General features: G+C 36.8%; 1 protein-coding gene across 1 annotated transcript; it reads right to left on the bottom strand.

Annotated features, from left to right (window-relative positions):
- Window positions 1-8,409: 8,409 nt before the first annotated feature.
- Window positions 8,410-12,863, bottom strand: LOC107466811 (plastidial pyruvate kinase 2; the record flags this gene model as incomplete). The annotated part of the gene is given in 12 exon segments (XM_016085812.3): window positions 8,410-8,816; window positions 9,123-9,231; window positions 9,571-9,719; window positions 9,824-9,926; window positions 10,038-10,213; window positions 10,331-10,393; window positions 10,579-10,667; window positions 10,774-10,884; window positions 11,099-11,233; window positions 11,859-12,024; window positions 12,151-12,438; window positions 12,640-12,863. Coding segments are annotated over 12 exon segments (1,721 nt in total), but the record flags the coding sequence as incomplete, so codon positions are not given.
- Between the last annotated feature and the right edge of the window lie 455 nt (window positions 12,864-13,318).

Consider the following 13,318-nt stretch of genomic DNA (forward strand, 5'->3'; position numbering starts at 1 on the left):
GTTGGATTTTATTATCTCTTATTAATTCTCCATGCTTTTATTTTGTGCCTTCCAAGTGTTTGATGAAATGCTTGAAAGGATGTTAGAGTAGAATTTTCTCCTCTTGACTTAGGTTGAGTAATTGGTGACACTTGAGTTATCTAATACTTTTGTTGAGTGATAATTGGAAGTTGCTAATTGAATTGCATGTCACTAAAGCTAGTCTTTCCCTTAGGAGTTGACTAGGACTTGTGAATCCACTTTGATTTATCCACTTGACTTTCCTTCATAGTTAGAAGTTAACTAAGTGGGAGCAATGAACAATTCTCATTACTATTGAGGACGACAATAAGGATAGGACTTCCAATTCTCATTCCTTGCCAAGAGCTTTTATAGTTTTTAGTTTGTTTCCGTTGCAATATACTTTCTTGTTTCTCATTACAAAAACCCAAAAACGTTTTCCCATAATCAATAATAAACACACTTCCCTGAAATTCCTTGAGAGACGACCCGAGGTTTGAATACTTCGGTTTACTTTTATAGGGGTTTGTTACTTGTGACAACCAAATGTTTGTATGAAAGGATTCTTTGTTGGTTTAGAAGCTATACTTTCAACGAGAATTTATTTGTGAATTTCTTTACCATCAAAAATCCGTTCATCAATAGGCTATGATGTCCTGGCATCAGTTTCCTTCTTCAATGGGATTTTATTTTTCCAAAAGAAATCATAGAGGATTAGGGTTGTGAATTTTTTAATTGAGTGATCAGTGTAACGCTGAAGATGATGATGACAAAAGTGCTTGAAAACATATATTTTAAGAGTGTTTTTTTAAAAAAATTGAGTTTATAAATTAATAAGATCATATAGTTTTAGTATGTTTATTTATATTTTATTTATTATTTTATTATTAAACAATTTTTTCGATTCAATCACGGTCAAACCGGTTGAATTTGTAAACCAATGAATCAATAACTTGAACGGTTCAATGATCGGTTCGATTTTCAAAACCTTGATGAAATGAGGCAATAAATTTACCACTTAATGAGGCGACTTGGATATCAAAGAATTGCTATTGAAGGATTTTAGAAAATTGAAGTTAGAAGAGTGAGTTAAATTGAAGAAAACAATATGATTAAATTGATTTTTCCCCCCAATAGATGAAATCACCCTTTAAGTTAACCTAGAAGAAATATATATAATGATATAATTTTTGTTTAAAGCATGATTGTACAACAGCACAAGTGACAAGTGAAAGATGGTCTGTTGGACTTCACCATCGTGGCTGTGATGAAGCAACGGTGCCTACTCTCGTCACTGTAATAATGTCCATTATTGATGAAACTCACGACGCAAAGAGCCACTAGGGTTTCAACCTCACACCCCATTCTGGACCCTTCTCTCATGAATCCCCCAATTCTTTAACTCCTTACACACTCTTCTTCTTCTTCTTCTTCCATGGAGGGCTCTGCATATGACCTGCACCTCGGAGCCCCCCATAAGTTGGACCTCACCGATTTAGATCATTCAATGAATTGGCTGAACCTTTCCCCCTCTTCCAGCGACCCTCATCATAATCATGCTCTGCCATAGCCACAACCACCTCCTCCTACTTCCATTTCTGATGACGTCATCAACCACGTCGACCAGTTGCTCCGCGATGCCATTCATAACCCTAACCCTAAATGCTAACCCTAATCCTAACCCTAACCCTAGCCATAACCCAAACTCTAACCCTAACTCTAACCCCAACCCTAGCCATAACCCAAACTCTAACCCTAACCTTAACCCCAACCCTATCCCAATCCCTAACTGTTACCCTAACCCTAACCCTAAATGTTAACCCTAATGTAACCCCAACCCTAACCATAAGTGTTAACCCAAATCTGAACCCTATCCCTAACCCAAACCTAAGTCCTATCCCTAACCCTAAATGCTAATCTTAACCCAAACCCTAACACAAACCCTAAATGATAACCCTAACCTTAACCCTAATCCTAGTCCTAACCCTAACTCTAAAAGCTAACCCTAACCCTAAATGCTAACGCTAACCCTAACCCTTAATGCTAACCCTATCCCTATCCCTAACCCTAACCCTAACTTTAAATGCTAATGCTAACGCTAACGCTAACCCTAACCCTAACCCTAACACTGAATGCTAACCCTAACCCTAAATGCTAACACTAACCCTAACCCTAACCCTAACCCTAACACTAAATACTAACCCTAACCCTAACCCTAACTCTAACCCTTCCCTAACCCTAACCCTAAATGCTAACTCTAACCCTAACCCTAACCCTAACCTTAACCATAACCGTAAACTTAACACTAACCCTAAATGCTAACCGTAACCCTAACCCTAACCCTAACCTTAACCCTAACTCTAACCCTAACCCTAATTGTAATCCTAGCCCAAACCCTAAATGCTAACCCTAACCCTAACCCTAGTCCTAACCTTAACCCTAAATGTTTATCAAAACCCTAACCCTAACCCTAACCTTAGCCCTAACCCTAGTCCTAACCCTAACCCTAAATGCTAACCCTAACCCTAACCGTAATCCTAACCCTAACCCTAAATGCTTACCCTAACCCTAACCCTAACCCTAACCCTTCCCTAACTCTAACCTTAACCCTAACTGTAAGAACCGGAGTTTTTACACGTAAAACCGTTTTAATAAAATAATTTTAGTGCTCAAAATAGATTCAAAATTTAGAAGTTTTAATTTGAAAATATAAAGGTGAAATTTGATTTCAATGAATTTTTCTGCGTTGAAAAATGTATCTTTTTCGAAGGTTTTTTGTAAAAATACGTACTGGCGCTTAAACTGGCAATATCGGCTTTAGTCTAACTACTACCGTTTATTTTAGAAAATAAGATTTTAAAAAATGATTTATTGTTTTAAAAGGGTAAAAAGTAATTTGGAATTAAAAATCGGGTACTAATCTTAAAGGTTCTAGCCCAAAGTGGGCCAAACGGACCAAAAACGCTAACAAATTGGACCGGGTCCAAACCAGACCCAAGACCCAACATATATAAGCTCATTAAATGATCTTTGAGCTCATTTCTAGCCCAAAGAGAGAGAGAGGGGCGCGGTTTGAAGAGAAGAGAGGAGAAGAGGTGATGTTACTATTCACCTCCTCCTTCAAAGCTCCATAACTTTTGATCCGGAGCTCCGATTGACGAGTCGTTTGTGGCCACGCGAAGCTCTTGATGAGCTCTTCCTTTCTATCTAAGAAAATCTGGTAAGAATGCACATCTCAATCCCCAGTTTCCAGCCTTAGAATTCTGCATTTTTGGGTTATGATTTTTGAGTAGATTTTGTGGTTTTGGTTGTTTAGGTGATCTCTAGTAGCGGGTAATTTGAAAATTGTCCCAATTCTCTTTGGACAAGGTAAAGTTGCTCATAAACCCTTGTAGTGTTGTATGTTGTGGTTTCTATGTTTTGATTTTGGTGATATATGTGATGCTAGCTTGAGTTTTGGTGCTTGTTGGAGTTGGCTTGGTTTTTGAAAGCTTGTTTGGACTAAAAGTGGTGGTTTGTGCATATTGGGAATTGGCCAAGGTACAGTTTCGATTTTTTCTATGTAATATATAATATTCATGAACACTTAGTCTAGTGACACATAGGATAGGTTTGGATTGATATAGTCGTTGATGTTGGTTGGTTGATGATGCATGATAATTTGATATTATTAATGTTGTTAAATAATGAGGCTGAGATATGATGTATGTTGCATTGAATGAATGTATATTGTTGATTGATGATGTAAATCATGAATAAAAATTGATGATGAAGATTGATAGTAGAATAATGATGGGTGAATGTATTGGTGGAAATTTGAATTGAGTGTTATATATTTAATGTTTGATGGTTGAGAATGATGTTATGTGAAAAAAGATTTGGTATGAATGGTGAAATATGACCTAAAGGGGTGAGTTATAATGTAAATTGGAATTTGGAAGGGGCTTTGGTTTGATTTTGGTCAAGGATTGTGGAAATTGAACTTTGTGAAACCTTTGGTAGAAAGGGAATTTTGGTGAACTTTGTCTGATCATAACTTATGCCTCAGTTTTCAAAATTTGTTAAAATTTGCTTAGAATTAAAATTCATTGAAAACTCTTCAAATCGATATAAAGTTTGTAAAATTTAGATTTTTGTAGAGGGAGTTATGATCATTCAAAGTTTGGTGTTAAAATCTGAAATTCTGCAAAGCTGCAGAATTTTGTGATTTCTGGTATGTGCGCAGGCACAGCCTTGTGCGCATGCACATCCCTGTGAAAATTTAAACTTGTACGCACATACAGCCTTGTGCGTACACACACACACACACACAGGGGAATGGCTTCTGTTTAAAGCGCCAGCACAGCTTGTGCGCGCACATCACCAATGAAGTTTTACAACCTGTGTGCATGCACAGCCCTGTAGACACGCACACGTTAGGAAGGTTAGTCTGTTGCGGGTGCTAGCACGCCTTGTGCGAGTGAACTGAATTGCAAAATTTGGTATCTGTGCGTACGCACACCCCTATGTGTACACACACGTTTTAAAAATCTCTTGGGCGTGCGTACGCACACCCCTGTCATACGCACATGCCCTGTTTTTCAACTAAACTCTTATTTTTAACTATTTCACATTCCCAACAAGTTTATAAACTTCTGTGACACCTATTTAAGACTTTTGGCTTAGTTTCGGGTATCAGAATATGGGAAAGGTCCTAGGGGGTTTAATTTGGGTTTTACTTTGAAAAGTTAGCAAACGGAGGTTTAGATTTCTGGTGTACTGAGGATGGGCTTGGTGGAGTGAGGAAGAAGAATGGTACTGTAATTGAGAAAATGATAAACTAAAAAGTTTGGAATGGAATTAAGAATTGATTATGGTTATTACGAGCTTGATGGATCTTGAATGATTGGTGATGATTTGAGGTTGATGAACTTGTTGAATGTTGAGAGTGTGCAGGGCTTATATCCCTGGCATAGCAGATTTCTCTGCTGCATGAGTAGATGTTGTTGAGAGTGTGTAGGGCCTATATCCCTGGCGTAGCAGATTTCTCCAGGTCACCAACTTCCTTGACCTTCTGGCACTGGGCAGGCGTCAGCCCCCATACATGGTCTTGTAGGGCTTATATCTCTGGCGTAGCAGATTTCTCTGCTGCATGAGTAGATATTGTTGAGAGTGTGCAGGGCCTATTTTCCTGATGTAGCAGATTTTTCTGCTGCATGAGTAAATGTTGTTGAGAGTGTGCAGAGCCTATATCCCTGGCGTGGCAGATTTTTCTGCTGCATGATTTATTGTTGTTATTTCCTTCTCTGCTGCATGAAGTGTGCGGGGCCTATATCCCTGGCGTAGTAGACTCCCTACTACATGAGTGTGCAGGGCACTATATCTCTGGCATAGCAGATTCGCTGCTGCATGAGTGTTCAGAGCACTATATCCCTGGCGTGGCAGAAAAGGCTACATACGGAAGGATGTGTCGGGTTGGCATTCACGGACCGACAAGTGATATCACGAGCCAATAGGACAGGCATTCATCATATGCATCTCTTATGTGCTTGCTTGCTTTGACTAATTGGGTTTACCTAATTGTATAAAATGTCTACTTGCTTCTTGATTTACTTGCTATATATATGAATAATACCTATGTTTTCCTTGCTTGCATTATTTGTGTTTGTCTGGTGCTGAGGAGGTTCGGAAAGCGGTGGCGATGGGATCGCATGAAGGGTAGGTTGGTGAAAGCTGTGGGATAGCGGAGAACTATTAGATTAGAAAATCCCTTAAGTTAGATTACCCTGTTATTATGTTATGGTTTTAAGATTATGCTTTAATATTTTAGTTATGCTTTAAGATGAATCCTGTGATGGATATGAAGTTCTAAGATTGCCTTTGGCGTCCCGGGGTCTTATATTTTACATCACTGGACACTATTACCATACTGAGAACCTCCAGTTCTCATACCATATTCTGTTTTTATTTTTCAGATGCAGGTCGCAACCCACCTCGATGAGTTGCATTGATGGTGACAGAAGCGGAGGATCATGATACTTTTTGGAGTCTTTTGTTTTATTTTAAATATATATCTCTCATCTTTTGTATTTTGCTTTTGTCTAGAGGCTTGTATTGAGAGAGAAAAACTTGTATAAGTTGATTTTACTGTCTGGTTCTTGTATGTTTGTATATAGCTAGCCGGCTTAAACTCCGCGAGCCATGGCTAGATTCTCATACTATTATATACTTAGCCGGCTTTTGTTATATTAACCAATTTAATTAATACACAAGTCCAAACACAGCAAGTAATCTGCTTCATACACTCCTCAAAAGTAGTCCCAAATCATTTGCAATAACAGTGAATTGTGCTTCATAAACTACTCAAATTATCAAAATTAGAAATATGAAACAGACTATTTAGAATCTACAGAGGCATACCAATTTCAAGAAATGCATAATTGGTACAATTTATCAAGCATGGCAAAGCTAAGTTCTCAAAGAAAAATTTTAATTGAACACAAAAACACAGCACAACGGTCAACAGAGCACAGCAACGATTTCAAAGGATTCAAGCCTGAAGACCCCATCACCTTCTGCCAGTGACGGACCCATAAAAATTTTGTAGTGGGGGCAAAAATATAATAAAAGTTAGGTATATATATATTTTTTTGCTTCCTACAACATCCAACAAGTTAAGGATTATTCCATTATGAATTTGAATTTCAGTTAAGAGTCTGCAATTGGCCAATAAGTTGTACACGTACAAGATGGAATTCGAACTCTTAACACTTGCTTAAGCGGACGATCACTAAGCTGATCACTCGACCAACCCAAATTGGTTTAGATATATTTAAAATTTTAAATTATAACTATCTATACATATTGATAAAAACTAAAAATATGCGCGCAATCACTTATTATAGTATTTAAAATAATAAAAAGATAATTTCACACCCACAGTATAATATTCAAAATAATAAAAATAATAATTTATAATAGCTTTTTTATTTTTAATATGGTAATTTTATTTTTCTATATATATTCTTAAAAAATTATTTTTTTATTATCTCATATTTAAGTATTTAATTGTTAGGTCTATTTATTATAGTCTTTATAGTATAAATAAATTTGTTAACCAAAGTAATTACTATAATTAAGTCTATTTTAATAATAAATATTAATACAGTATATTAATATATAGATAATATATTTTTTATCTTAAATAATTTTTTAACAAATTACTAATAAGTTAAGTTGTATTTAATTAAAAAACTAAGTTTTAATTTAATTATCAACTAATTAACTAATATAATGAAATTAATTATCATTATTTTTTGAGTTTATTTATTTATTTTTTTATTATACTAACTCAAATTTAATAAGTAATTCACAGTAAAAACAGCAAGATTCACAGACTAATTAACACTTATTCAATAATTATTATTCAACCCATAACAAGTTTACAGATTAACTAACAACAATTATTCAACAATTATTATAAAAAAAATACCTAGAAGCTAGAAGCCCTAGAACAGAGCAGAGCAGATCCTAAGCAAGAGGGGGACAAGGGCACGACCAAAGGGATGACAGGTGGAACATAGATAGCGTTGGCGACGATGGAACAGAGCTGCGCCACGGAGGCATGAGGCGAGCCCGGCGAAGATGGAACAGAGCTGCGCGACGGTGCTTTCAAAGTTGAAACAATAGCTGCACGATGGTAGAACAGAGCTGCACGATAACGACGGTGGCTTCGAAACTCGTTTCGGCGACGACGGCAAGAGCTGGACGGAGGTGAGGGATTGAGATCGATGACGGTGAGAGGAAGGAGGAGCTCGAGGGTGATGGGAGGGATGGGTTTGCATTTAGCCGTTGTGTGGAGCTAAGATTGCTGGGTTGGGTAATTGGCTTTTGGCTAGGGCATCCCAGCATCCAAAACGATGGCCTTTTTTTTGCAAAATTAAAAAAACCGATCAAGTCTCGGTTCAGTTCGACCGACCGATTTCCAACCAGTTCGATAGTCTAACGTTGATCTTTCAATCTTTGATTTAAACATCTGTCCAAATGGTTCTTTCCTTCGATTCAATTGGTTTAACCGGCCAATTCGAATCGGTTTTCAGGAAAGCAAAATCCAGTTAAATAACAAGGCATGGGGTAAAATTTGTTTTCCAAATAGCATTCCAATTTAATAACAAGATCATGATTATACCTTCAGTTAGCAATCCAACTAATAAGTATTTAAAATATTAGTCTGAACAAGCTTCTGTTTGAATTGTTGGCAATTTAACAATTTTCTATGGCTCAAAAAATAGCTGAAAATAGCGCTGTTGAAGGAACCTTTACATTCCTTTCGACCAGCTTAACAATATATTATAAGGGCTATTAATAGCTCAACGATCAAGTAATTGCTTCAAGTTTGGAAGCGTTTCTCATTCCATTTTCTTATCAAAATTTCAATAACAGCATGATCCGTCCACGATAAATTTTAAAACAATTAAAAAGTGCAGACATAACGTGCTAACATTAACAATGAGAAAGTAAACGACGAAAAGAAAAGACCTAACAGAGCAAACCAAGTAACAACCAAACAAATCAAAGCAGATTGACATCATCCCTACCAAAGAGGGAATAATGAAATATACTTTTTTCTAAGCCGTAAATGTTTCCTACAAATGCTGAAGCAGTGTCTCCTCGAAAGCTTAAAGGTTATTTTCTTGCTAGTCTATCTCCACCTTTCTGTGTTTTTTTTTTTACACTGTTCTAACCTGGATGTTGTGAGTGGATTGGAACCTCCATATGGGCTGTCTTCCACTTTGTACAAGTGCTACTTCTTCTCCTTCCTTCACCATTCCTTGCCTCTGCATATACAAACAAATACATGTCTGATAATAAACTTAAAACAGTAGGGGAAAAAGTTACTTTTTAACAGTAAGGGGCCAGTCAAATAGTTAATTTTTAATGGCAAAAGTTGACGCTTCCATTAGTGAGTGCAACATAAAGCATTTGCTTATAGACTAATAGCAGTATGTTCGTATTTAAGTGACTACATTGGTTGAAACAAGTTTGGACCCTAACAACCAGTCATTTTTTAAAATGTGAACAGAAGTACAGTACACATAAGATAACATCTGAATTGCTGAAGATATCATTCAAGTATTAGTTACCTGCAACAAATCCAAGGCTCTTTTGAATGTCTCTTCAGCATCATCAGAGAATTCCATGTATATAGGACAAACTCCTTGATACAAAGCCAGCCGCTGCTGTATCCGCTTCCTGAGCAGCAAAACAAGGTACATAATAAAGCTGCCTAGTTTATGATTAAGGCAGAGAAATACAAAATGACTTTCAACTGAGTGCTTGCAACTTGCAAGTTCCTTCAATTAAATGAATCAGAAGAAAAAAGAGAAAGAAACAGAAAAAAACAAGAACTTCAACCCAAATGTTAAGGTAAAATATATGTACAATGTGACCCAGTGCATTTCAGAAGAGGCATTCATCACTGGCTACTGAATAATTTTATTTTCACGATCAGCCTGCATCTATTCCTTTTTTCTTCCTTAGACAACTATCATATTTCTCATCAATAAGATAAACGGGAGAAAAATAACTCACTGGTCTGTAAAAGCAAATATGGTGCCAGTTGGTCGATAGTGGCTTAGAAGAATAGCCATGAAGCCTGATCTAGTGAAGACAACAGTTGAGGTTCCAAGGGTGTTGGACATCATGGTTGCATGGTATGCAAACATCTCGCTCATGTGGTTCTGCATAAAGCCAATATAAATAAACCGCACATTTCAGCATTGATTGTAAGAGAGAGGGAGAGAGAGAGAGTAGCAACAAAATGAATCAAGTCTAAAGTTCAAACCTTGAATCCTTGACCAATATTAGGTGGCATCTGACTACCTGGTATAGTGGCTTCTGTCCGTAATGCTACTGTGTGCATTACTTTCACAGCTTTTAGTGGGAACCTGCATTACAATAAATTTAATCACTATTGTCACAACGTTCAATGCATGTTCTTGATTTAAATTTATTATTTCATCAGATAATAATTCGAGCAGGGAAAGTTATTTACTTACTTTCCATGAGCAGTTTCACCAGAAAGCATTATTCCATCAGAACCTTCTCGAACAGCAATTGCAATATCAGATACCTCTGCTCTGGTTGGAGTTGGGTGAACAATCATGCTTTCCAGCATATTTGTTGCAACAATCACAGCCTTTCCCATGCTACGGCATATTCTGATTATCTCCTCCTACATTAGCAGGCATATTGAGTGTTACCATGAACATCTTCATGTCTGGTATGGAGGATGATACCTCCCAATATTATGTTAACGATTGAATATCAGTTCTTTTAAGTAGGATTTTACCTGCAAAAGTGGAACTTCCTCAATAGGTAGCTCAGCCCCAAGATCTCCTCTTGCAACCATAGCCTAAACAGGATTGTGAAAGCAGATAGGTCAAAATCAATAATTAATACGGAATTAGTCCAAAAATTTAATTCCATACTAAGCATATACATTAAAAATTCAGGACGACTGATTTCACAATATTAAATAAATTCATTAGTCCAGAATTAGGCATCAAACATGAAATAGTGCAGGGATTAGATTAGCACCCCATCAGATGCTGTAATTATTGAATGCAGGTTCGGAACGGAGTCTGCACTTTCAATTTTTACAATGACATGTATATCGGCACCACAGCCTACAGCATTGAATGTGGAATTAATCATACTTCTAATTATAAAGAGAAAATAAGTAACTAACAGGATTAATCATTTCTATATTTGAGAAGTATTTTAGATATTTACTTTTCAGATAGTTCTTCAGTTCATGAACTACTTGTGCATCCTTAACAAAGGAAACGGCATAAAAGTCAACTTGGTTGTCCACTCCAAATTTAATGTCATCCCAGTCCTTCTCTGCAGCAAGTCAATATGAATTTTACATTTTTACATCCATGGAAAATGACAGAAACACAATATACAGCCAACATCAGCACACAGGCACATGCTGCCATGCATAAGCATAAGTAGAAGCATAAGCATGCATTACATGCACAATGGCATGAAGAAAGGAATAGACACTATCATACTAAGTGCAGATTATAGAGAATAGGAATAGTAAAAATCTAACCAGTGATTGAAGGCAATGTTGCGCTTTTTCCTCTAACATTCAAATGTCTCCTCGATTTAAGCTCTCCTCCATCAACTACTTCACATTTTACAGAATCCTCGGTCTTAGACTTTACCATCAATGACATCATACCACCTACATGATATATGAAGAGTTAGAATACAAGTTCATCAAAGGCAGCACTAACAATTATAGCATACAACAAAGGCTTAGTATTGCCATAGCCTTTATCATTTTAAACTCACTGTCTCTTTTTGAGATCCAAATACATTACACAAATGAAGTTATCACTCAACAATAAGAATGCCAAATCTTTAAATGCATTTTGCCAACTATTGCCTGTAGTATACCATATTTTTTCGGAGAAATAAAAAATACATCTTCCAAAATTTTGTTTATTTGCAGGCTGACTGAAACACATGACAGCAAATTATAATTAATGATCTATGGATCTCAGAAGCTTGTGACTCTCCTTAAACATGCTGGATTGCATTCACTCATTAAAAGCAGTTGTTTCTTCCTTAAAACAGCACCTACTGATTAAAGCAAAAAATTTATCCATGCACTCGACCATTAAAAAAAAACCACAGACGAGTTGTGACATATTTGTAAGACTAGGAGACTACCCGAATGCAGTACCAAGATAAATACATAAAGTAGTAAAAGAAATCCCCTCGAGAAAAGAAATCAATAGCTCTCACGGTTGAGTAACACTAAGTTTTGGCTAACTTTAACATTTTACTGCAAGTTGATTCCATACCATCAACAAGAAGCATGTCCCCAACTGCTACATCATTAACAAAATCATCATAGTTAACGCTAACACAATCTGTGGTTCCGACACCCCTCCGGATAGTGAAAGTGAACTCTTGCCCAGGTTCTAATGTAATTGGCTGTGGCAGGTCCCCACTCCTAACCTCAGGACCCTGCCAAAAAAAACAGAATAAGCAGCTAACACAACATCAAAAGAACAATACAGGAAATGACAAGAGAATAAACAAAGCATCAGAAAATTAGGTTGTTAGAACCACTTAACAGTGAAGATACCTTACCTTGGTGTCGAGCATTATTGCAATTACATTATCCTTGGATTGTGCATTATAGTCCTTTACCAAATCGATAACTTTCTGATGAGAAGCATGGTCACCATGAGACATATTCAAACGCGCAACATTCATCCCAGCCTCAGCCAGCTTCCAAATCATTTCCCTTGTATCCGTAGAAGGCCCAATGGTGCAAACAATCTTAGTCTTTCTCCTAAACGTAGGCTTTGACCACATTCCGACAGCAGTGTCACCAAGCTGTTGTAAGCCACGCAAGTGCTGCAACTCTTCCTCAATCTAATGGTCACCAAATACCATAAAAAGAAAGGGTTACAACTACAAATTTTAGCAATCCCCAAAACCAACAGCACTATCTTCCATTTCTAGCATCTCTGGATCCTTCCAAAAACATCAATTCCCTCACTTGCCCATTCTTAGTTTTCTTACCAAGCAAGCAACACAAACAAGGATTTGCATAAAGAGGCAGAAAGTACGAACCTTTTGGTCATCCTCGGGTGAGACGGGCACAACTTCCGTAGGTGTAGGTTTCCTAGCGTCGATGACGTGGCAGGTTGTGAAGGAAGCTTTGAAGGACTCGTCATTGTTCCCTTGTGGCTGGAACACTTTGGAAGCAAAAGTTGGAGGCTTTAAGAAAGTTTGCGGCCTGTGAGGTGCAGATCCGGAACTGGGGCGTGAGAGGGTGATGTTAATGGATCGAGTGGCTAAATCGCCGTTATATTCGGCGGAGGTTCTGAGACAAGTATAGGAGGGAGAGACACACGCAACGCAGACACTTCCTTTCTATCGAACAAATGAATTGCGCTACCATGTTGTCCCAAAGTTGTTGGATGCATTGCCTGCAAAACTGCGACGCCGTTTTAGGTTTGGAAATTAAACAACTTCGTTTATTATCACTTTCTTTTTCTGAAATTTTTTTCCCTCTTTTTTCCATTAATGTGTTATTAAAGTGTGATTTATCATTATGTACTTAAAAAAATATGCGATCAAAAAATGTTATATAATAAACAATCGCATTTAACAATATTATTTAAAAGAAAGTTGAGTATTCTAATTTCTGCAACCTATTATAGTATACTAGTTTAGATTTTCAAACAATATACAATAAATTTTTATTTAATTTATATTTTGGTTATAATATTTTAAATTTAATTTTAAT

The sequence above is a fragment of the Arachis duranensis genome, chromosome 9, assembly GCF_000817695.3.
Source record: "Arachis duranensis cultivar V14167 chromosome 9, aradu.V14167.gnm2.J7QH, whole genome shotgun sequence".
Taxonomy (NCBI): Eukaryota; Viridiplantae; Streptophyta; class Magnoliopsida; order Fabales; family Fabaceae; genus Arachis; species Arachis duranensis.